The sequence below is a fragment of the Miniopterus schreibersii genome (assembly GCF_964146895.1).
Source record: "Miniopterus schreibersii genome assembly, chromosome: 1".
Taxonomy (NCBI): Eukaryota; Metazoa; Chordata; class Mammalia; order Chiroptera; family Miniopteridae; genus Miniopterus; species Miniopterus schreibersii.
In genome coordinates this window covers 191,566,890-191,591,423 of record NC_138101.1, presented here as the reverse complement: position 1 = coordinate 191,591,423, position 24,534 = coordinate 191,566,890, and the positions used below count along the sequence as shown (strand labels likewise).

General features: G+C 38.7%; 1 protein-coding gene across 1 annotated transcript in view; it reads right to left on the bottom strand.

Annotated features, from left to right (window-relative positions):
• TTC8 (tetratricopeptide repeat domain 8) overlaps window positions 1-16,673 on the bottom strand; it is a 37,083-nt gene extending 20,410 nt beyond the window's left edge. Inside the window, exons 1-6 of the mRNA XM_081145087.1 lie at window positions 16,472-16,673; window positions 3,759-3,879; window positions 3,319-3,382; window positions 3,051-3,210; window positions 2,748-2,837; window positions 346-390 (exon numbers count right to left, since the gene is read on the bottom strand). Coding sequence (XP_081001213.1) covers window positions 346-390; window positions 2,748-2,837; window positions 3,051-3,210; window positions 3,319-3,382; window positions 3,759-3,879; window positions 16,472-16,585 — 594 coding nt within the window. The 5' untranslated portion in view covers window positions 16,586-16,673. The remainder of the gene's footprint in view (window positions 1-345; window positions 391-2,747; window positions 2,838-3,050; window positions 3,211-3,318; window positions 3,383-3,758; window positions 3,880-16,471) is intronic.
• Window positions 16,674-24,534: the final 7,861 nt, after the last annotated feature.

Here is a 24,534-nt window from a genome sequence, read left to right as displayed (position 1 = left end):
ATACACAGGCATTCAGTCATTACTCATTCAAAGAGTAATCCAATCAAAAAACAAATCAATCAGTAAACAAACAAATAAAAAGGAAAACAGGGAAACCAACAATTCATGCTTTTTACTAAATAAAGACAAAATAAATTGCTTAATTGTATGTTCTATAAAATAATGTGTATGTATTGGGGGTAAGCAGATGAAAGCTGACAGTGGATTTGAAAGTATCAGCAATTCTCTAACCTTTAATAATTCCATATGTTTATAAGGTAAGAAAGGTAGGAAATAGAACATTTCAAAATCTAAATCCCCAAAGTCAGAAAACTTAAAAGAAAATAGAATGAATTCAAAACTTACAGTCTTAACATCATTTTCATGATGAAAGATATACTCAAACAAAGCCTACAAAGAAAAAATGCCAAAAATACATTAGATTTCATTTTAACAAAAGCACTCTATTATTATATCAAAATTCAAAGGCAGTTTTGACAACAGCTGGATTGAACCAAAATAAGAAGGTACTCTAAAGTGCCTGGGATTTATAAATAATGCGTCTATCCATCATTTGTCACAATTACCCGCTTTAAAATATGGCTATTTAGAACTAACTCCTGTCTTTACAGAATACAAACTGGAAAGCTCAAAAAACTGAACTTTTTTTTCATATTTTACATACTATTTTATTATAAAGAGACAAATGTAAAAACTGGCTTTAGGATTGCCATAAAACAGATTCACCCAATTTTGTACACACTTTACATATATTATACAGTGAAATGAATAATGACACGTTAGCCAGGCTGGCGTGGCTCCGCGGTTGAGCATCGACCTAGGATCCAGGAGGTCTCAGTTCGATTCCCAGTCAGGCACATGCCCGGGTTGCGGGCTCGATCCCCAGTCGGGGGTGTGCAGGAGGCAGCGGATCAAGGACTTTCTCATCATTGATGTTTCTATATCTCTCTCCCTCTCCCTTCCTCTCTCTGAAATCAATAAAGACATATTTTAAAATAAAAAAAATAAAATAAAATAATGACACTTTAGACATAGGAAAATCTAGACATTTCTCCCAAAACAAAGTAGAGTTTAAGTATAAAATGGGATGTTTTTTGCTTACTATTTGGTGACTCTAATGTGCACCAGGGCTGAGAACCATTACTTTAATCCTTCACCCAACTCATCTGGGTAAATAAGCATTTACTGGATTATCTGTTGGTAGTACTACAGCACATTTGTCCACATTAATATTATTTACACTTGCTCAGAGGCTAGCGCCCATGGATGATATCAAGGTTATTAATGTTTGGAAACAACAACAACAAAAATCAGGACAAGTTCTTTCTTTAAAAACCCATACTTAACCCTCCACTTGTTCTGTTACACAGAGGGAAAAAGTTAAGGAGTGCAGCTGGTGCTACCCTGCCATGAAAAAGATGTTACAACACCTAAGACAATGTCAGGAGTGACTACAGACACCCCAAGCAATTTGCCAATATTAGAAATGAGGTCTGAGGAGTCAAGGCAAGTTGGGGACCAAAGATAGAAAAACCTGGCATTACTTCTACAACCCACTAAAAAAAGTGCAAAATCTAGTTCAGTCTAAATCTAGTAACATAGACAGGTCTATTCTGGAAGCATCATAATTTCACTGCAGGAAATGCCTCCATTGACTGCACCCCTTGGTTAGAAAATAGCACTGGATCCATGAGCCATCCAGCCACCTCAAGTAAATGGCCTAAAAAGGTAGAGACCAAGATATTACACATGGATTGCTTTTAACACTCCACTCTCACAAAGGAATGAGAAATGAGAAAAGCTGCCTGATGCTGCTAAATGAAGTTGACTGGATTGGTGTCAAATAAGAAATCAACAAAACATCATCAGCATTATTACAGTCTGATTCCCTTTCTACCTACTAGCATTTCTTTTCCTGATTTAAACTCCAAGTCTGTATGGTTCGTGTCCATTTCAGTTTTTCCTAGTTTTTGATATTTAGTAAATATGTTAAATGCCACTAGAACTGAGATTAGGAAGAAGCTCAGGACTCTTGTACAGAATTCACAGAGATCACAGGTAAAAACTTGAGCTAGGCTTAAACCAGTTTCCAGAAGATAAGGGCTCCCAGCTGAATAATTCCACCTTCAAGCTTTTTTATACTGGAAAGGTCATAGACACCCTTTCTCTCACTCTCTCCCTCCCTCCCTTCCTCCCTCTCTCCCTTCCTCCTTAATTTAAAGGAGCGTTTAATCTTTGAGTAGTTAGAATTACTAATGTGCTTGGCTTGGCACTGTCTGGCTTGAGTAATCCTTATTGAGATTCCTGATTAATTACTAATTAGAAGGAGTACGTGTTTTTTATCTTCTTTTTGACAGTCCTAAAATCCTCAAGGATAGAAAATTATTTTTCTGAGAATCGGCCACACTGAAAAAGAAAGAAAAAAAAATACACACACACACAGATGACCTTCTAAGCTTCACTCCCTGAAGATGCCACTGCATACATGCTTTCCTTACTGTAAATCACTGTTCTTTATACAGAAAAAAAGAATTTCCTATAACAATGGTACGCTGTATATACTTTATTTCTGAGTGACTTTCCTTAGCTCCAGACTAAGAGGAATTTTACATATTACAGTGATTAAACATGTCCATTTCCATCAAAACACGGCCTTTCCTTCACAAATTTTTATCCATTTCCTATAATGTTATTACGATAATACTTCTAACATTACTTCATAACATAAAATAATTTTAAGTTCATACCTTTGCCAACTTAGGTTTCTGGGCATATTTTGTTAAATTCAGCCTAGATAAATTTATAAAAGGCCCATCAGGACTTGTAAGCATGGACGCCTATGGAGAAAAAAAAATGGTAAAAAAAAGAAATAGGAAACTTTCCCTTGAAACACAAATTAAAATTTATGCATAAAAATTATAAAGGCAACATAGGTGAAAAGAATCACCTTTAAAAATCTTCCATATAGTTCTCCATTATAACAATAGTGGAAAATGGTCTAACATAATGTTACTTTGGCAGTAGAGGCTGTGTCACAGCTGACAACTCACCGTCCCCAGCCTGACGAATCTTCCGGACGAGCTGGTGATAGGGCGAGCCGTGTAGACGGTTCTGGGGGCTCGAATGGCCTGTTCCATAGTGCCTGGCCTTCCACTTTGTGTGCTGGGTCGAATGAAACCTGTAATGGGTCTTCCAGCTTGAGTGACTGGCCTGTGACGATTGTAAATTGTTAAAATACAAAGACGATTAATAAAGGAAGATTCTCACAGTCTGGACAGTATTCAGTGGCAGAGGGATGAAGCAGAAGTAAGTACATGCCTGACAGCTGGACTAGGCCCTCCTGTCTGATTCGTCCCAGGGAGTTTCAAGGATGTTCCAGGGCCTGTGAGATGAGACAGTGGACTCAATTTACATATTATTTATTAAATTGTAAAAACTGTCAGCTAACTACTTTTCAGAAATGTGCTGGCCTGGTGAAAAAGACATTAATTAACAGGAGATATATTTTAGGAAAATGTGTTTGAGACTAATATTTATTGGGTATCTATCACATGACTTATATTATCATAGTTAATCTTCACACTAAGTCTATCAGGTAGATGGTATTAACCCACTTAGCAAAGGCTTAGTGCAGTGATTTTCAACCGGTGTGCCTCAAGAACTTTTAAAATGTGCAGTACCTGACTACATATTTTGTAAACACAAGATTTCCTCCTCCTAATGGCAGTTCATTTATTAATTGAAAAACCAACACTTACGTGGAACTTGAGCAATAGCATTTTCATCCAGTATCATTTCCGCAATTCCTTCCTGATCTACATCAATTTCATCGACGTACACCATTTCAGTTAGTGCTCGTGCTTTTAAAATCCAAGCTGCCTAAAAAGCATGGATAAAATAAAGCATATATTAAACAGCATCGGAAGTACTGCAAATCCTATAGAAGCCCACCATTTTTTTTTATTAGCTAATTTTTTATTAAGCATGTTTACCACTTAATGTATTATACTAATTTAAAGGGCTATGTCAAGAAACTAATACAAGAAGGAAATGTCATTATTTATCATGAAACAACCAATATGTGAATTACCTAATAAATAAAAGTGTGATAATTACCCGGTGGTCTTCTAACATACCTTTTTATAAATAAAAGACCTTTAGAGAAAATTTTACTAGAATAATAAAGGGCCAAGTCCTTCACGATGACTTCCCGGATAGTTCAACTCTAACCCTACTTCCCTCTTGTCTAACAGGGCATCCTTTTTATACAGTGGTACCTCGGTTTTCAAATGTACTCCATTCTGGAACACTGTTCGAGTTCTGAAACGTTCGAAAACCGAGGGATCAACAGCTGACAGCTAGGCCTCGGGACCTTGCCCTCAGCGGAAGCCAGGTGGCATATTCGACTTCCCAGGCGTGTTCAAAAACCAAAGCATTTCCTTCTGGATGTGCAGCATTCGTAAACTGAAATGCTCGTCCACGGAGATATTCGAAAACCAAGGTACCACTGTACTTCTATTATTATGTACTTACCATATTTGACAAACACTATAATTATTTGGGCGTAGGTTAGCCCTCCCTTCCAGAGAACACAAGCTTTTTTACCTGGTTCACTTTTTAATTTTCTGTAACACTTATGGTTTTTGTATACAATAGGTATTCCAAAAATGTTGAAATAACTAAGATCCATTTCTCCCAATTCCCAATAACTAATCAACACAATCTTGGTTGCTTTGTGATCTAGCAGTAGAAAACCTGCTAGAAAGTGGAGGGGGAAAGACAAATGTAATTAAGGAATCTGGAAAAATATCTTACCAGCTTTGTTTTAGCTTGAGGAATTAGATGTAAAAGGGTACACAATTAAATATCTTGTTAAACAGTTAAAACTACTTTATCAGAAATGTTTACCTTTCTGCTTCACTACAGAATGGAAGCAGAGAACAACAAAGCTTGGTGTCCTGGGGACAATATGGGGAGAAGGCAAGTCTTGAAGCAGCAGATAGAACTGAGTATAGTCTAGAATACGCAGCAGCAAGGGAAACGTAGGGCGGGCTTAGAGCTCACAGTACTAGGGATCTGGCTGTGAAGCCTGCTGACGGAAGGCAAAGGGACTGAGAGTGGAATAGTGCTACCTCGGTTTTCCAACGTCTCCGTTGATGAACATTTCGGTTTACAAACCCACCTCAGAAGTCGAACATGCCACCCGGCTTCCTCTCAGGGCAAGATCCTGAGGCCTAGCTGTCGGCTGTTGATCCCTCAGTTTTCTAACATTTCAGAACTCGAACGGTCTTCCAGAATGGATTACATTCGAAAACCGAGGTGCCGCTGTACATGAGAGCTACAAAGGTCCAAAATGTCCTCACATAAGGAACCCGAGTTGCATTCAGTCAGTCCACATCTATTAAGTACCTCCTAAATAGAGCATTGGGCTAGGTTCTGAGAAGGAAACATGAGAATAAAACTTGGATCCTAATTTCCCTGAACACATCACCTACTGGAATAAATGGCAAGGCAAAGCAGTGCAAGTGTGTGGCATGGACAATAGTTTTATAGGAATTAGAAAGTAGAGATCGCCTTATGGGCTAAAGTAGTTGGAATGCATATATTTAAAAAAATTTTGTAAACAAAATATTTATGTTTTCATTTTAATGGGAATAAAGAAGACTATCTTCATGATATATTTGGATCCTAAGGTGAAATAACATTTGTTAGGAGATTGGTTTTTTTGACTTGTACTTTTCTGGATGAGGTTTACTGGATTCTTATCAGATAAGTTAGAATAAAATGTTTCAAATGTTATGCATAAATTTAATTCAATTGAATGAGCATAATATGTAACCAAAAAACTAATTTGAAAAAAAAAATCAATTCCAATTGGAACTGCATCTAACTATGGGAACCAGGAAAGTGTAGAAACAACCTGAGATTTCACTCATAAAACATCAGGAAAGTTGCCAGATGTATACAGCTATTCTCAGGGGTCAGGGGAGTTATCACTGGATTAGACTAGTGGTTTAACTTCAAAGACAGAATAAGTAATTTTGATATAAGTCCCCACATACTTGCTGCCCTGCAAGTATGGGATGGCTTTATTTTCAGGACATTCTTTGCTCAGCACCCTCTGGTGGACAGGAAGAAGGACTGCAGCATTTTCTGTTGGAACAGTAAAGCAGGAAGTGGGCTTCCTCTCCAGCCAGTGGTTCATTCCCATATTTAACTCAGGAGCGCCTACTGCTTGCCAGGTCCTGGAAACAGAGAGAAGGAGGCCACAGTCCTAGTTCTAGCACATGAGAATTTCAGTGTTATGGGAAAAGTGTAATAACAAAATGTCGGAGATTTTGGAGGAGGAAGGACCCAGCTGCCTTTGGGTAGAGGGAAGAGTATAGAAGAGTTTGGCCCAGTGGCCAAAACTGGAAAGCTTGTGCCAGGCAAAGTAAACAATGGAACAGAAGCAGGCCAGTTTGGTGGCTCCAAGAGAGCTGAGTGTAGTTGAAGAATCAAGATGAGCCGGGGCAGCAATCAGAGAAGGAGCTGGAGAAAAATGCAGGAGCCAATGGATGATGGACCCTGTCTGCCACAGTCAGGTATATGAATTTTTATCCTGGTGATGAGGAGCTAATGAAACTTCACAACCATGATTTGGAGTTCTTGTTAAGTGGACTTTCTAAAAGTCAAGTTTTTAATATTATAGTATCATTTGTATAGTTGGGTATTAATTATCCATGCACATATTTTTAAATTATTCTTATGTCCAGACTTTATCTCATAGTCCAAACCATCACACTTCTTGACATTTATCTTCCTACTAACCTCTCAAATATTAAGGAGGTGCACTTTTTTAATATATTAGGCTAAGCAAAACATAAGAGAGTAAATCCACTATCCCCTCCCTGACCAAATAAATAAATACTTCAGAAGCCAAATAAGTACATTTTAAAATTTTTATTCCATAAGAATTCACTTTTTAAAAAATGTAAATAGAGCTATATTAGTTTCAATTTCTAAAACCCAATTTTTAAGAAGCAGAAGTAATGATGTGAATTTTTGATATTTAAAGCTCTGTAAAAATCTACTTAAACCATTATTAAATTTTAAATTTCATCAGCATTTGAGAATATTAATCTTCCTGACTTTCCTTCTATCCCAACAAAAAATGACCTTGAAAATCACATATCACTGCTGGATTAAACATCAGATTGTATTCAAAGTACTGCTCTTGGCAATGTGAACAAGTCTTGAGATTTTAATAAAAAACAGCAGATGGGGCTTTGGCTTTAAAAAAAATTAAAAATTTTATTTTGGAAAAAAGCCATGTATGTTTTACAGCTCTAAAATCCTCTGCCTGTTTAATTTTTTTTTTTTAATCAAAACTAATCAGTGATTAAAATAAAATGCATAGTAAAGCACAATCTGTGATCCCAAATGGCCCCTTGAATCTGAATAAAAGTATAAATTAGCTTTATCAGATATGTTTAACTTGTTGAAAAATGACAGGGTCATGCAATTTATGTAAATAATTTGAATACCTAGAGGTTGGAAGTACTGTGAAATCCACAAAAATAATAGATGCTTAGAAACTTCTTTTAAAGAAAAAAGCATAGATTCTCCCAATCTAAACGAGTGGTCACCACATGATTAAGCCCTTTTTTATCTTTGAAACATAATCCCATCTCGTTCACCTACAGAGTTAGACTACAGGTCATTATTCTGGAGGCAAATATCTACCCGCTAATTATCAGGAAAATATTGACTTGTTCTACTGTCTGAGGTTAATCCAATTTTAGTTATAAAAATAAACATTTGAAAAGGTAAAAATTATACTGACTGAGGGAAACATGTCTAAATTGTTCTGTTTCTCTTAATATAGAAATGCAAGGCCAGTAATTAAAAGCATGTAAGAAACAATTTTGCTAGGTTATTATTAAGAACAGTCCGTCTAACCCAATTTTGAAATCATAAGAATCAGTAACATTTGACACTGCCTAGTTTATGAAAATGAAAACTTAGGCACAAAATATTGAATTTATTTTTAAGTTGTAAAATGTGCAAAAGAAGAGGCAAAAGTATAAATAGTGAGCTCAAAAGAATCCAGTCAGCCTTGTTCCCTTTTCAGTCTTTCAGCTCACTATCCACTGGATAATTAAGTCTATGGTAACATAACAGGAAGGAAATACTAAGGACAAGTCTTTCATGAAGTCCCTGTGCTCTTTTGAAACTTTCAAATGCCATTTACAGTTTTAAAGCCATACCAACAATGCAAATTAGTGGTTTTAATTTTAATCAAAATCTTCCAAAATCACTGAAAACAAAATGCACACTACTTACCCTATTTATAGTTTAGGTCCTTCTTAAATGACTTGTACATATTATGCAAAAAACTTTTGTACCATCTATCAATTTGGAAATCATGGTTATAAACATTTCAAAGACAAATGGCATACTTTCAAAGAATAGAGTACTGCATTCTAACCTATTTACAGTGTTTGCTTAATACTCTCAAGCCTCTATAAGACTTTATATATTGCTTTCTTCTAAAGGGTTTGGTGATTATTCATATGAACCCCATATGAGGTTCAAATAGCTTATTTACCTAAAAAACACTTAAAATTCTCTCTCAATTGGCAGGGCAAACGCCTGGCAATATTTAAGCTCTGATTTACAGCTCTTTCCTCCCTTCTCCATATTCTCAGACTTACCGGAAACCCACTTGGGCTAAAAGCTTCACTGGCCAGGCGTTCCCCTAAGAGACCTCCTCTCTCTCTCATTCACTGTGTCTTACCCAGTTAACAGGTCTCTCTGACCACCTCCTACTTCTAACCACGTTGACTTGGTAGAGGTGGCTGTCTGGCCTGTGTCCCTCCCCTTCTTCTTTACTGTGACAAGCACCTCGGTCCACAACCAAGACCTTCTGAAGCAGAGTTGGGCTACTCTACTCAAGACATGCCCTGTCCATCACAGTCTTCTCAGGCACCTGTGGCTCTGCCAACTCCTTGCTCCCTTTCTAAGCCCCTGGCTCCCCTTGCTTCCTTTATTTTTCTCATCCTTCTGGTCAATACTGGTTATTTCTATTTAAGCTTCAGGGCTTAATAAATAGACTACATGAGTTCTGCAAGGCGACTCGTCCACAGACACAAAAGCATTAGAAATATAATAGTTTACATAAGAAGGTACAGGATGCCTGGTAGATTTGGCTAATTTTATAATACGACAGGTAGCTATGCAGCAAATTTTCTAATCTATAGCAACAACTAAGCAATAATAATTCAAGTATTCTCTAAACTAAAGGTTGCAGCTAAGCCTTTACCTGAGATACTGGCAATTCAGGAACTGGTTCCTGGGGAGCATTAAGAAGGTAGTAAACATTTTTAAGAAATATAGTTTCTAAAATAAAAAGTCTTAATGACTAACCAAGTATTTGTAGATGAACTCAAACTCACTCAATAAAAATCAAAATATTAACTTTAATTTTTCTCCACAAGTGCTCTCAGGAGTTCTGTAAAACTAATATACTCTGAAGGGTACTAAATTCTCTATGATCAGAAAATTCTAATTACTCTAACCTCATTTAGAGCACAGAGAAGATATCTTAACTGTCTGTGTAATGAAGACACAAAATCCCCCCAAATTAAAAGTAATGTGACAACTGTACCAAGGAAACATTACTTTATATTCAAAATAAGTTCATGGTGGTTAAAACATCAGACTTTAATCACTTAGGGAGGAGAAGGAAAATCTACCTACTATAAACCCCATTTCACATAAATATAATGGGATTAGTGGCTGAAGATAAGAAATTGATTCTGACTGTAATGTGCTCTGAGAAATTTTTATAGACTGTGTAATATATATTAGTGCCAGGTGCTGATAATTCAGATTTTTTTCCTGTCCAAATTAAATAGAAATCCAATGGTTAAAAAAAAAAAAAATCATGACTTATAACAAAGTTATTTATAAAACACCTGCCCTTACATGTCTACATTCAGCGGCCTCTGTTGACTACCTGAACGTGTTTTATTGAGGAATCTACTAAGAAACAGAAATAGGAAAGGAAGAAGAAGAATAAAGGCCTTTGCTTGCCTTGCTTTCTACAGCTTTGCAATCCAAAAAGAATACCCTAAATATTTCTTTAAGAATCATTTGTGTGCAGGCAATGTGTAAACCATCTGGTCCCCGCGCAAGGATAAGCAATTCCTTTAGCTTGGCACGCGCAGAGCAAGTCTAGGAAGTGGGGCCCTGCAGGGTGGGCTTTGGAGAGTGTTTGTCAACCAGCTGAACCAAACACAAAGCAGCAGCTAAGGACGGGCACCTGGCGGCTCTCATGAGAAGGACCTAGAGCAGCACAGATCTCCCAGGGCCACACTCAGAGACACGCTGATGCAGGAGACGAGACGACAGAAGTAAACCCTCGGTTCTTTCCTCGGCTTCTTTGTCTGTATGTCGTCGGTTGACCCACGACCTCATCTGAGACTCGCGGCAGCCTCGGAGAGGCAGGTAAGTGTGCTCTCCACGTGCAGATGGAACAACTCGGGTCACGCAGTTCGCTCGCGGTTCCGCAGAGCAGGGCTCGCTCCTGCCCGGGCCTCTCGGAGACAAAAACGAGCTGGAAATAATGAGGCGGGACCGAAGGGCAAAGTGCAGGCGAGGCCAAGTTCCACAGAGAAACGGGGAAAGTTTCCTAGAGGTGACTGTAGACAATGCATGAAAAGGAGAACAGCTAAAGGAGACGCTTGTTATTCCGCGGGGGCGGAGAGACCCCCCCAGGGGCGGAAATGAAAGCAGCGGCTCAGCCTCCAGCGCCGGGCTCCGCTCTCTGATGGAGGTCTGCGCGCGGGGTCTCACGCTCCTGTCCCTCGGAAACGCGTTTCCCATTTTCCATACAGGTAAAAGGCACGTGGGGAAAAGCTGAGATGAGGCGAGGCAGGTGAGGGTGTGTGAATGAAAGATGGAGACAAGACCTCGAGGGGCGGGAGCGTGGGAATCCGCACCATTCTCCCGGCATCCCTGGCGCTCAGACAGGGAGCGTGGGAATCCGCACCATTCTCCCGGCATCCCTGGCGCTCAGACAGGGAGCGTGGGAATCCACACCATTCTCCCGGCATCCCTGGCCCTCAGACAGGGAGCACGGGAATCCACACCATTCTCCCGGCATCCCTGGCGCTCAGACAGGGAGCGCGGGAATCCACACCATTCTCCCGGCATCCCTGGCGCTCAGACAGGGAGCGCGGGAATCTACACCATTCTCCCGGCATCCCTGGCGCTCAGACAGGGAGCACATGAAATCCACACCATTCTCCCGGCATCCCTGGCGCTCAGACAGGGAGCACATGAAATCCACACCATTCTCCCGGCATCCCTGGCGCTCTGCTAGGCCCCAAAAACGTTCTATGGGGGGGAAAGCACATAACCCAGTGAATTACAATAGAATATGTTAAATGCTACACTCAAGTTATGGACCAGTTACAGATGACTTAGATGGAGGGGGAGAAGCACACGTGAGAGAGAAGGAAGTCAGAGAAAAGGGAGAGAGATTATTCTGGAAATTACTGAATGCCAATGATCTATGAACTATATTCAACATTGTTTTAGCATCGATTTTACTGGACACTTTTCTCACAGATGCCTTCCAGATTATAAACAATCCTTTCAGAAAAACACAAATCCCAGGTGGAAATATCTCTAGCTATATAAAGACAACAGCAACTAACACTTTTGATCACTTACCGTGAATTAAGGAACTTGACCCTCCCAACCACCCTTGGAGGAAGGTACATTGTCACCCCCATTTTACAGATGAGAAAACTCTGAGGTCAAGGTGGACGGGCAATCTCTGAACCTGAACACTCTTGGTCAACCGCTTGTGCTCTGCTGAGAATGTGAGGTCACAGCGAGGCCGGAAAGCAGACTACTGCAGGGCGTGGGGAGACCGAGGCCAGGCAGGCTGGTCTGGAGGCCCACCAGGAGCAGCAGGGCCAGGACAGAAAGGACTTGGGATGTTGTCATTTAGAGGTGAGGCCAAACGTTTCAAAAATCACTGAGACATCTTTGGGTCTCTCTCAATTATAGTTTAGTGATTTCGATTAATCCACGCCTACAGGGAAACACAAGTTAGGTTCACTTGGACTAGCAAGTTATTTCCATGGATATCCACACAGTTGAGCAGAAAGCACCAGGCCTAGCCCTAGGGCCAGAGACCTGGGCTTGACCCTCAGGGAGCCACTTAGCTGCATGACCTTGAGCAAGTCGTGCAACCTCCCTGCCTAGTCCTCCTCTCACACTGGTGTAATAGTGACCACTTTATAGCATAAAAGCTTGCACTTTTAAGAAAATTTAATAGTTTTTGGAATTCCTTCATATATAGTATTATTGTTAATGAAGTATAAGGGGGTAGCACCTTCGACAGGAGTTATCAATCATGAAAAATTTCTCTATAAAAACATTTACACAATGAACGGAAGAGCACCAAACCCTCTATTACTTCCCTTTTCAGAACTCGGAAGGAACCCCCAGTTAGGCACATCAAATTAAAACTTCCCTTTGGATCTCCTTCAAAGTGAGCAAGAGGACATGGAGAGCAGAGTGGCACCGCCTAGAGCCAGCAAACACTCATTAGCATCAACATCAGTTCACTGCAGATTGTATCCTCCTTTCCTCCCTATGGTAAGGCTTTCTCTCAGGTTGTTGCTATTACTTCACGGAATTAAATCTCCAGATAATTCTGAATGTGAATTCCTAATTGCCACCAATACTCACTCTGGCTAATGAATCTGCTCTTCTGAATACTATTCAGAATTTAACAATAACAGGAAGGGGGAAAATGTAAGAGAACAAAGAAATGGATGGATTCCACGTGATTAGGGAGATTTAGTGACCAAATCACCAAGCGGGAATATAATCCATATAATTCAGCAGGAATATGAAAATCACAAAATGAACTGCTCCACAGGGTACAGAATCAGAAGATTAAGTGTGGAGAAGTCTCCACGGCCCCAAAGAGGAAATAAATTAGATAATCATACAGAAAGATGGTTTGGGGCTTGGATCACCAGATCGTTGTCTCAACCAACTACTAACAGATAACTAACTCATTGAGGAGCCCTGATTTCCTATCTTTCATCTAGGCCAGTGGCTTTTAGCCTTTTCTCCACCTTCAAACCATTTACAATATTAACCCTTCCTCTCTGGAACATCTCTCATTACAAGCGGAGACTGGGGGTGTGAATTACCCCATTCTGATATACAGCTAATATTCCCAGTTCCAGATCGCTAATTTTAATAATTTGGAAATCTATAAGAAATCTACCCCATTGTCATTAAAAAAACCCAGTACCTAAAAAAACTTCCCTGTTTTACAAACTGTTTAATTGTAAAGGAGCTAAAATATCAGGACTGGATTTCAAGCCATGAATCTGACATATGGAACACAAAGAACAATAATCAGATTAAGCAACTAATCAGGATGACCGACAGGAGCTGTAAGCAACCTTTTCCTCTAGGTCAGATGGGTGTGCGGAAGACCATTCTGCATTACTCCCTTTTACATATGTATATATAAAAAGAAGAGCAATTTCTCCTGGATCTGATACTGATTCTCCTAGGCCTACTCTGACATTTGTAGGAGCCAAACATATCAACTCCTGTTCATAAAAATAAAACAGTAATAAAGAATAGATTTTTTTAATGTTATTTTTAAAAAATCTATGGTATTAAAAATTAATCATGTATCAAATTATGATGTATTTCAAATCCACAACAAATAGGCCAATGGAATAGGCCAGGACCTAACAAGACCTATTGCCATAATGATCTTAACCATGTGTAATGGTTAACCAATGACAACAGCAATATTTCTCAGTATGAACCTGTGTCCTTTTTTTTCTTCGTTATCATTATCAAAATCACAGTTCCACCAAACATACCTTGTTACAAGTTTTAATCTTGCAAGAGGGCCAGTAAGGCCTAATTGGAGCTGTATAAGAAGCCAAATAAAAACATCCAATATCTTGCCTTGGTTAGCTGCTAATTGGGGAGATTTTAAACAAAGTACTTAATTTTTTTATCCTGTTCTTCCTAGGTAAAAGGAAAGGAGTCAAGATCTCCTCTATGACCCCTTCTTAACCATTCATAAAAACACCGCTGCTTTGCATATGCATTTCCCAAAGCGACAACATCTCTCAGGATAACAAGGGAGACATTTGTACCTGTCCCCCAGAAAAGGAACCAATGGTCAAATAAGTTTCAGAATACTGGCTTAATAAAAGATGGGCAGATTTCCTTCCGAATCAGGACTTCTCAGAGCCTTTAATTGAAGTATACTGATATGTCAAAATTCTTTACTACTTAGCAAAAATCTTGAAAAAGGCACAAAAGATGGGGAAATTGACTGGAAAAGGTTAAAAAACACACAGTTTTGAAAAATTCGGCTATAGAAATGCCAAAGCAGCAGCATAGTACAGACAAAGGGAATGGGCTTACCAGCTTTGTAACTTTGGACAAATTACATCACCTTGTGCCTCAGTGTGCCCAATTTGTAAAATTGGGGAAATAGAACCAACTTCCTAAAATAGCTGAGGATTAAATGAGATAACATATAAAACCCTCTGAACCAAGCCTGACACAGAGTAAGTACTCAATAAATGTTAGCTATTACTTTTGTTACCTACTTTGCAAGGTTATTCTAAACAGAAATACACACAATTTATAGAACTTATGCCTGGCAAGTAGTAAACACTCAATAAAAGGTCACTGAATTGAACACATATAAAGTCCTGACTGCAATGCCTAACACAAACTGAATCTGAATTCATAGGTGCAGTACTGACTGTCACTATGATTATATGTCACTAAGATTATAGGGTCTTAACCATCAATAAGAACACTGCAACTCTGTCTATAACATTTCCCAACATGACAACATCTCTCTAGGATAATAACAACAAAGATATCTGACCCTTGCTGGCTGCCAAAAAAAGGAATCAGTGGTCAAATAAGTTTCAGAACTATTAGATTAATAATAATTAGGCAAAATTAAGTTCCTTTCCTTCAGAACTTCTCAGAGCCTTTAGTATGAATCTCTGAGAAGGGAATACACATTTCCCAAATGCACTTGAGAAAACTTCCACTGAGCAGCTCTTGGGATTGGTGTTCTCTGGAACACAGAATGGAAACTACCCTAACTCAATGGAAAAATGGAAACAGCAGGTAAAGTTCTTGAAAACCACCGGGCCTAGAACAATGTCTGGTACATCACACGTCTGTAACTAATTTTTGTAGAACAAATGTAAATGGGTCAATATTTTGTCATGATTCCCCTATTTGATCATGGAAAATTTTTTTGAACAGCATCTGTTGTACTACTGTCCCAAAACACACACTTGGAAAAAATGCTTGTCTACAGGAATACAGCCCTATTAACTGACACAAACAGAACCTAGGTTAGCATTCCACTAACATGGATTGTTCTTGGGGAGATGTACTAGCTGTTTGAAGGCCAAAACGTTCACCTCAACAGGCTGTCATTCATCCATTTGCTGGGACCTAAGGCAGAGTCTAGGAACGGTGTTCACACTCATGCCTCTGCTTATGCATCTCCTCTCATTTTTTTTTTTTTTCTAACAGAGGAAAAGCTGGGAAACAAGAAGTATATTTTGCATTTACTAGAAGCACTGACAAACTGCCACAGGTCAGCTCCTATTTTCCCTTTTCCTCCTTTTTGCCTCTTCCAGGATCTACCTGTCAATCAAACCTTACCTCTCCGGTGCATAGTGTATGACCTTTTCACTCGCTTCATTTAATATTACATTTTATTTAAGAGAAGTTAAGTTATTACTGTAGTTTAGTTAAGATCTCTTTTAACCAATGCCACCATTTCTTCTTTTAGGGGGACATTTTCTCCCCATCTCTCTCTCCTAATAATAAATGCATCTTTCCCCCTCCTAGATCCCTCTAACTTGCCTTACTTGCCTCAAGTTGAACTCATGCCCCCAAATCAAAGGCTCCTCACTCTTGAATAACAGTTTAAGATGAAGTGGAAGGCTCACACATTTGATCCAAAAGAAAAGAAAAAAAAGGCAGCTATTTCAACAGGAGGTGGGAAGTTACAGATCTTTAAGTTTATATATAATTGTTTCAGAAATTAACAAGGCACATGCAGCGAGCTTAGGAGCCCATCCGTATGTAAGTTAAAGTCAGGGTTTTAAGTGTTCCTTTCGGGGACACATGGAGTAAAGAGGCCGCCGAAGTTTGGGGAGGGGAAGGTCAAGGCACAGCAATCGTGGGTCCCTCCGGGTCGGCAGCGGCCAGGCACCCGCCAGCCACGGCTCCAGGGGCCTCGCGCCAGGCGCGGGTGCTGACCACACTGTCAACCTCAACCCTGGGCCTTCCTCCCCGGAGTCCCCGCCCGGGGCCTGGGCATCCCCCACAGCCCTCCGCCTCGTCGCCAGGATCCTCAGGGCTGGTGGGGTCGGGCAGGTACCTGGTCATAAGGGGACTTCTCCAGCACCTGCGTGCACAGGTCGGCGCAGAGCTGGAACTTCCTACGTCTAAAATAGCTCCAGGCCAGGAGCAGCGGTTCCATCTCCGGGCCCATGGCTGCAGAGGGCCGCCCGCGAAGGACCAGGGCCCGACCCAGGGAGGGCGGGGACCGAGGAGCCGGCGGCGTCCAGCTCTGCCCAGCAACGCGCGGCGCCGGGGGCCTAGTCAGAGAGGAGCCCGCATCGCGCCTGAGAACAGGAAAAAGAAAAAAAACCACCGCGAACAGAACTCCGCTGTGGGCTTGCCCATAAGCTAGGGCTTGCCAAAGCGTGGCGCAAGAAAATGTGTACTTTCAAAGGCTACATATGTCATTAATTTCGAGAAGGCACCCTGACTAAATTAAGAGGCAGTGATTTAGACACCTCTAACTGGGGTCCTCCACCACCCAAGAGGAGGCGAGGTTGCCTAGCAGCCGAACGCTCTCCTTACTCTGCTAGTCCCAGAAAAGTCCCGGGAGCTGACCCTCCAGCGGACCACTGTCCTCCTCTTCCTCCTCCACGTATTTTTACCGCTATCAATTACCCATCGATTCTAGAAACACAAGCATGCGAACAGCTTTTCAATACCACCCTGCCCATAAACCCAAAGCCCTGCCTAAATCCTAAAACTCTCCAGTCTGTTTTTCAAAATCCTCACCAAATCTCAAAGTACGAATTGAAAGGGCACTGGCGATTTCTTAGTCCAATCTATTCATTCTTACAGATGAGAAACTGAGAGAGGCTGAGAAAAGAGAAATTTTTTATACCTAAAGTCGCATGGAGTTAGGGATCTGGGCTGTCATCGGTGTGCCTACAGGCCGTTATTACTATTTGTTAATTTGATGCTGCATAGGGATTCTGGATTATAAATTATCCGTTTTTACCAAACAAGATAATGTGAGCAAAAAATTAAAAACGAGCTTTTGAAACACACTCTCCAAGCACTTGCTGTTTGTCAAATGTTTACTTGTGCAGAGTAATTTCTTCAGGCACAATTCTTACCTTCCTCTAGAGATTTACACACAGGACAAATATCTTTAATGGCAATGAAAACACAAGTGTGACTAGGCTAAATTCGGATAGGCTTCATTATGGAAGACCAGGGGATCTTTTTCCTTTGCCTCCTTCCTACCACTGTGGGAGAGGCAAGAGAGGGAAAATTATCTGAATACTGAATAACTTCCTCCCATACTGCAGACATATTTAATCCAGATATCTATATATTTCTTAGATGTCAAAATTAAACCTATCTTTCTGATAAATAGGTTGTGAGTAGTTGTGTGTGTGTTTTTCCTCCTCTACTAGCAGTTTTCTTGAATTTTTTTGCGTCTTGGAGGCAATTGTCAGGATTATGATTATTACAATTGTGTTTATTAAAGTTAATCCATTGCTTTGCCCTGGGAGTGCTTCTAGAAATGTAACCGGTTCTAATGCAGCAGCTTATTGTTTTGGGGTGTCCGATTTTTAGAGCTGCACGTGCCGGCACTTGGCAGTTGGGCTCAATATTTCACAGGGTCTTTTTGTTTTCTGGTACAATGTAAGTATATTCAATGTAAGTGATTCCCAACTCTGACTCCATACTAGACATGGTTTTTAAAAAAACTTTTTATTTTTACATAGATTTAGATTTATGGAAAAGTTACAAAGTTAGTACAGAGAATTCCTTTACACTCACCACCCAGTTTCCCCTGTTGTTAACACCTTACATAACTAAAGAACCACCATTGCTTACTATTAACTCCACAGTTTATTCAGATTTCAGAAACTTTCCCTAATATCATTTTGTCTCATAAGATCCCACTTTGGATACTGTATTATATTTAGTCATCATGTCTCCTTTGTCTCCTGTGTCTGTGACAGTTTCTCAGACTTTCATTGTTTAAGATGACCTTGAAAATTTTGAAGAACGCTGGTTAAGAATTTTGTAGAATGTCTGGGGAGTTTCTAAAAATACAGATGCTTAAAGTCGATCCCTAGAGATTCTGACTTAAATGGTTTGAGGTAGGACTGAGGAATCAATATATTTTTGTTACCCAGGTCATTCTAATGGGCAACCAGGGTTGAATAACCACTGTGTTGAGTTCTAAATGGCCTTGTATATTGGGATTATTGCCAAATTCCTAGAGAGAAACAGATTTTTATAAGTAGGATACAAAAATCTTATACATATATGTGTGTATATATATATTTAAATATTGGAAAAATAGAGGCATTAAATATCTTAGGAGCAAATAATTCATCTTAGCTTCTTTCAGAAGGTTATTCTTTTTCAGAAAAGTTAAATGGATGATAAAAATTGTAGAACACTTAGCAAATTGCAGAATGTTAATTATGTCTAAATGTAGCATAAAATGTACCTTTAAAAGGTAATAAACATTTGTTATTTTTAAATCATGTACATATATTTGTTAGTTTTATGAATGTGTATTTTTTATCATTTCTAGTCCAAAAAGCAGAAACCATTTTTTAATATTATGCTACTAATAGGAAGAAATAGTAGTTGTAACAGGTGAAGGGGGTAGATAAGAATTACTAGGACCATTTTCCTGCTGGAGAAAATGAAGCATAGCAAAACAATGCAATTCCTCTGAAAGGGTCAGTTTCACAATCAGAGCCAGATCTCAGTTCATGGATCCTTATCTTTTGCTCTCTAGCAACTGAATATCCCTTTAGGTTAATTTGGTTTGAAATCAAATACTGAAGATAATGTAACTTTAAATGCCAAAGTTAAATTATCTTAAATGTTACATTGGAATTATTCAGGCCATTTAAACTTAACCCAAAAGAAAAGGAAAAGTATAAAATAATATATTCTCTTGGTCAACAAGTATTCGGGCAGGCCCTATGCTTGGTGATAAGAATGCAGAGATGAACAGGTGTCCTGTCCCAAGGATATTTATATACAAGGTGGGGCAAAAGTAGGTTTACAGTTGTTCATATGGAAAATAATAATTTATAAATAATAATACAAGAATAAACTCTGTTTCATCTACTCACAACTGTAAACCTACTTTGGCCCTTCCTTGTATAAAGAGTAGTTATGGAAAGAACACTGAACTTCAGTTCAGACTTACTATGTTTTCTCAGGCAAATTAGGAATCAATATTGGGTGGTGATTAAGAAGTGGCCTCTGAAGCGAGACTTCATATATTTGAGCCCCTTGTCATGGGAAAGTGACCGGGCATAGGTGAGTCTGCCTGGCATGTTTTGGAAGGTGTGGATTCTTGATTTCATGTAGGAAAGAATTCAAGACAAGAGTCCAGGTGATTTTGAGGGTACATTTATTAAAACTTGGGACAGTGAGACAAAGGGTGGGCTTAGACTAGAAGAAACAAGATCACAGCAACAGGAGTGAGCCTAAGCTGGGCTCCTGAACTCAGGAAAGGAAGTTAGTAACAGAAGTGAGCCACACTGGGCTGCATGGACTTACCGAGAAGTAAAAGTCACAGTGACGGAAGCATAGAAACGCACTGGGGTGGGAACCAACAATGTATGCAACCAGGGATCTCCTCAATTTTCTGTCAGACAACATTTATTTCATGCTAGAGATGGAGCATTTTGAGGAAATACCAAAGAAATTAGAGGTTGTTTATATTTTCCAGTTTTTTGTGGAGGTGTTTGATAAAATATCTGTTGATACTGATATTTATGCAAAAATGCTTTTAAATACATACTATGAAATACAAGGGATACAGAGGAAATAATGCATGTAAACAAATAAGTTCAATAGAACCTATCAGTGTAAATAGGTACAGTGAAGGCACAGTACGGGGAGATTGTATCTTTGCATGGGGTGGTTGGTTAAGAACTCTGCAGTCAGCAGCTCAGGAAAAGCTTCACAACAGCATGAAGTCATGTGACCAGGAAAGTGTGTGATGAAGGAAAGAAGAGGCAAAGGTGGGCTGAGGACAGATCACCTAGAGTGGAGAACATCATGCAGTGGAGTTTGCATATTCAATGAAAAGCCACCAGAGAAGTTTTACCAGGATAAAAACAACTTGAATAACTATGAGTGAAGGCAGGGAGATCACTTTAGATACTATTGCAAGAGTCAAGGTGCAAAATTCTAGGAGTAATGCAGATGGACAGAAGTGGCCCAAATTTATTAAAGAAACAGAATCACCCTGGCCGGATGGCTTATTTGGTTGGAGTATTGTCCTGTACACCAAAAGGTTGTGCGTTCAATTCCCAGTCAGAGCACATACCTAGGTTTCTGGTTCTGTCCCCAGTCAGGGCACATACAAGAGGCAACAGATCAATGTTTCTCTCTCATCTCTCTCTCTCTTTGTCTTCTCTTTCTCTCTCCCTCCCTCTCTCTAAAATCAATAAAAACATATCCTCAGGCAAGGATTTAAAAAAAAAGAAATAGAATCAATAGGACTTGGACACTGGATATGTGGAGGGCAGTTAGTGTATGGATAAGGGGGCCATTCACCAAGATCAGAATGAAGGCGAAGGAATGGGTAGAGGAAAAAAAGATTAAGTTCAATTGGAGTATAATGATTTTAAGTTTTTGTTTTGGGGACAGCGAGATGAAGATGTTCTGTTGGTAGCCGGACATAGATACATGTCAGGGAGCATAAAAAGAGGTCAGGGGTGGAGATAAAATTTGAGACTCATATAATTATACATCTTTTCCATGGAGAGAACAAGATTACCCCATGGAGAGCTTGCTTAGAAAATTTGTCAATTCAGTGAACAGAATAAGAGGTTTCGCTGTTGGGGAGAAAAAGCCAACATTATTATTATTTGCCAATTGCTGATAATTGTTTTTCTAGGAACTTTTGTCATGTAGGAAAGCTCTCATGTTGTTGTTGTTTTAATATTTATTTTGTATTCTGTAATTTATTGGACACTGGTTCAGTGGTTTGGAATGCTACCTTCATTGTATGCTAAATTCTAGCGTAGATGGTATACTGTTTCTGGGTTATGTGTTCAGGGCCACAGATGTGAAGGTCAGTATTTATGAAGGTATAACAGTTTTAATTGCTGTAACTCTATTTACAAACATTTACATTTTTTCAGGTCTTCAAACTCATGTGAGCCCTTATTCACAGAAAAACTATTTTATGCTATGAAGTTAGTCACAATCCAATATTGCTGGCTTCAAATACTTTAACAATAATTTTTCCTAACCTGGTGGGAAATATTCTTTTAACATTCTGCAACTATTATAGTAAACTCCAAAGCAAAAAGCACTGTAAAACGAGTGACATCCCTGCAAATAAATAAAATGCTTCTCAATTTCTGTAGATGCATTACACTCACCTCAAATTACTGACCATCTGCCAAGACCCATTTTCCTCCTGTGGCTCTCCAATGAAGTCATCACCTGTTATCTTGGCAAAGGTCTTAAGAAAGCAGAAATACAATTATTAAACATTCCCTTTTACTCTAACTTTGCTTGTTTCAGTCTGAATTTCACAGGCAATTACACACCCACTAAGGTGAGCCATCTAGAGTGTTCCTGGAAATATTTATCAAGTCCCTCTGATTCATATTACATATGACAGCCTAAACAGTTTGAAATCAAGCACATAAAGAGAGGCTGATTACATTCAACTGCTTTTTCCATCAAGCTTCTTGTACTCTGAAAATCAGATTCTGAAGTCTGAAAATGAATTAATTTCCAACAATTGAACTGAGCTTAGAACTCTGTTGGTATGAATTTTATTTATGTGACAACCACTTCTGACTGCGTCTTATCCTCATGAGATTGAAAGTGACAGGAAAGAGTACCTTATTTTCTATTCATTGGTAAGGCATCATGCAGAGTCTTTTAAAATCCTTTTTTAAAGTAGGCCTAGAGTTTTTTCAAGCTAAAACAATGACATTTCGATCAAACTGAAATCTACATCATCAAATGGTATAAGGAAACCTGGTATACATATTTAAAATGCAAAATTAGAAGTACTGATTTTTATAATACAATATACACTGTATTCATACATCCTTGCCTTCTACTCTGATCTGCCACAAGGACACATATACATGTACAAAAAGAAGGCAATAAGAAAATATCTTTGATTTGGCTAGGGTACTCCTCTTAAAAAAAAAAAAGTTCTGGAGTATTGTACCACCACCATCAAAATTCCCTACCAAGTCCTAAACGTCCCACAGTTCTAGGTCCTGGCTACCTCTGACCATGTCTCACCCCCTCTGACTTGGTTGTTTCACTCAGGGGTTACAGACCTCCTTGCTGGTTCTTGACTGAGTTAGACGGTGATCTTGGGCTTGCTATTTGCTAACAGCCACATTCTTCCCCTGGATATCCATCTGCTTCTCTCTGTGATCACCTGGCTGAAAGCCATTTTTTGTTCTCTTTTTACTGCAGTAGAATATTTCCTAAAAGGTGATTTCTGACACTTTTTCTGAAATCTAAACTTAGCCCATTGCATTTTTTTGTTTGTTATCTTTATTCCAGAAGGTAAGACCCATGATTATATGTAACTAATCCAGACTTCCATTCTATGGTACAGATTTTCATCTAGGTATATTACCAGTCACTGTGTATGACATTGATTGAAAAAAATCTTTACTCTTCACCTCTGATAACAATAACACTGTAACAAGTATTATATAATACCTTTTGTGATGCTGGTCTCCTTTTTGATCTGCCAGTTCAGTGAAACTCAAATGAAGTTCATTTAATGTCTATCACACTGGGAGCAAACAATGCCATTGAATTAATCACTTGTCCTGTTCAGCTCCTGTTTTGATAAGAATCATTAATTAGTCAAGTCATTGCTTCTTTTGGGGATATCCTGCAACTCTTTTTTGAAATGACCGTACTGTTTATGTGCCTTTTTAGTTTAACACTTACCTCTTTCAGCAATGTTTAACATTAACATTGCTTTTCTTACATATACTTTATAATCTATTTTCAACATTGTTAAGTTTTCCCCCTTCTCTCTAGTTGTCCATTTTAACCTGTGCCCATTGCTTTACTTCTAGGCTAATGCTTTAAATAACTGTTCAAATTTGTTGGAGTTTTAATTTTTTTTTACATTCCTGCTCAGAAAAGAAGAAAAAATAGCTCAAATAACTCATTGAAGAATGAATGAAATAGGACCATTTCTCTTGTAGTCTTCCAAAATTTGGCAGGTCTAATAATGTACTATGTGAGAAATATTGGAATATTGGTCAACATAAATTATGAGATAGTCATAATGTTTGCTTTCTATAATCAAATTTTTCTTTTCAGGCTTGTGTATTATCTGATTTTTAAACATTAATAGAAGAGAATTAAAAAAGATGAGTAACAAAAATTAATTTGCATGAAAGAATGTGTTCAAAATGTACCAATGTTCAAATGCCTGATTGTGTCCTATTAAAAAAAAAATTCAACATATAATAGACTAGATTGTCCTTCTAACAAAATGAATTATTCTAAGATTTTTATTCTAACCATTCATAGAAAATTCTCTACAGAGTTTAATGAACATCATGAACAAACTAAAGATATTGTCACACGCATTTTTATCACTCAGAGACCAAAAGAATTATATTCTAAATCAGTAATTTGTAATCTTTTTATTATCCCTCAAGCACCCTTCATGAACAGCATGCCTTGAAAGATTGTATATCAAACTGCAGTTATAATTATCAATTTATTTGCCAATGCTTATGAGTCAAAATTTTATATTAAAATTTATGATTAATTCTCCACAATATACTACTTAATTAATTGTAATTTATAGTGGAGAAACCTGGTAGGCAGTATCTTACAAATATGTATCATTAACCTCTGGATATGATATACTGAGATGGACATCACATTGCTTTGGTATTACTGCCAAAAAAAATGTATAATCTAAATCTAGTATTGAGAAAACATCAGACAAACCAACTGAGGAATATTCTACAAAATAAATGATCTGCATTCTTCAAAATATCAAGATGAGAGGAGCTAAAAAAAGACTGACTCAAAAATTTTTCCATATTAAAAGAGACATGGAAACCAAATGCAACATGTGAATAGAATTCTAGGTCAGATTTAAAATTTTTTCCTATAAAGGATATTAAC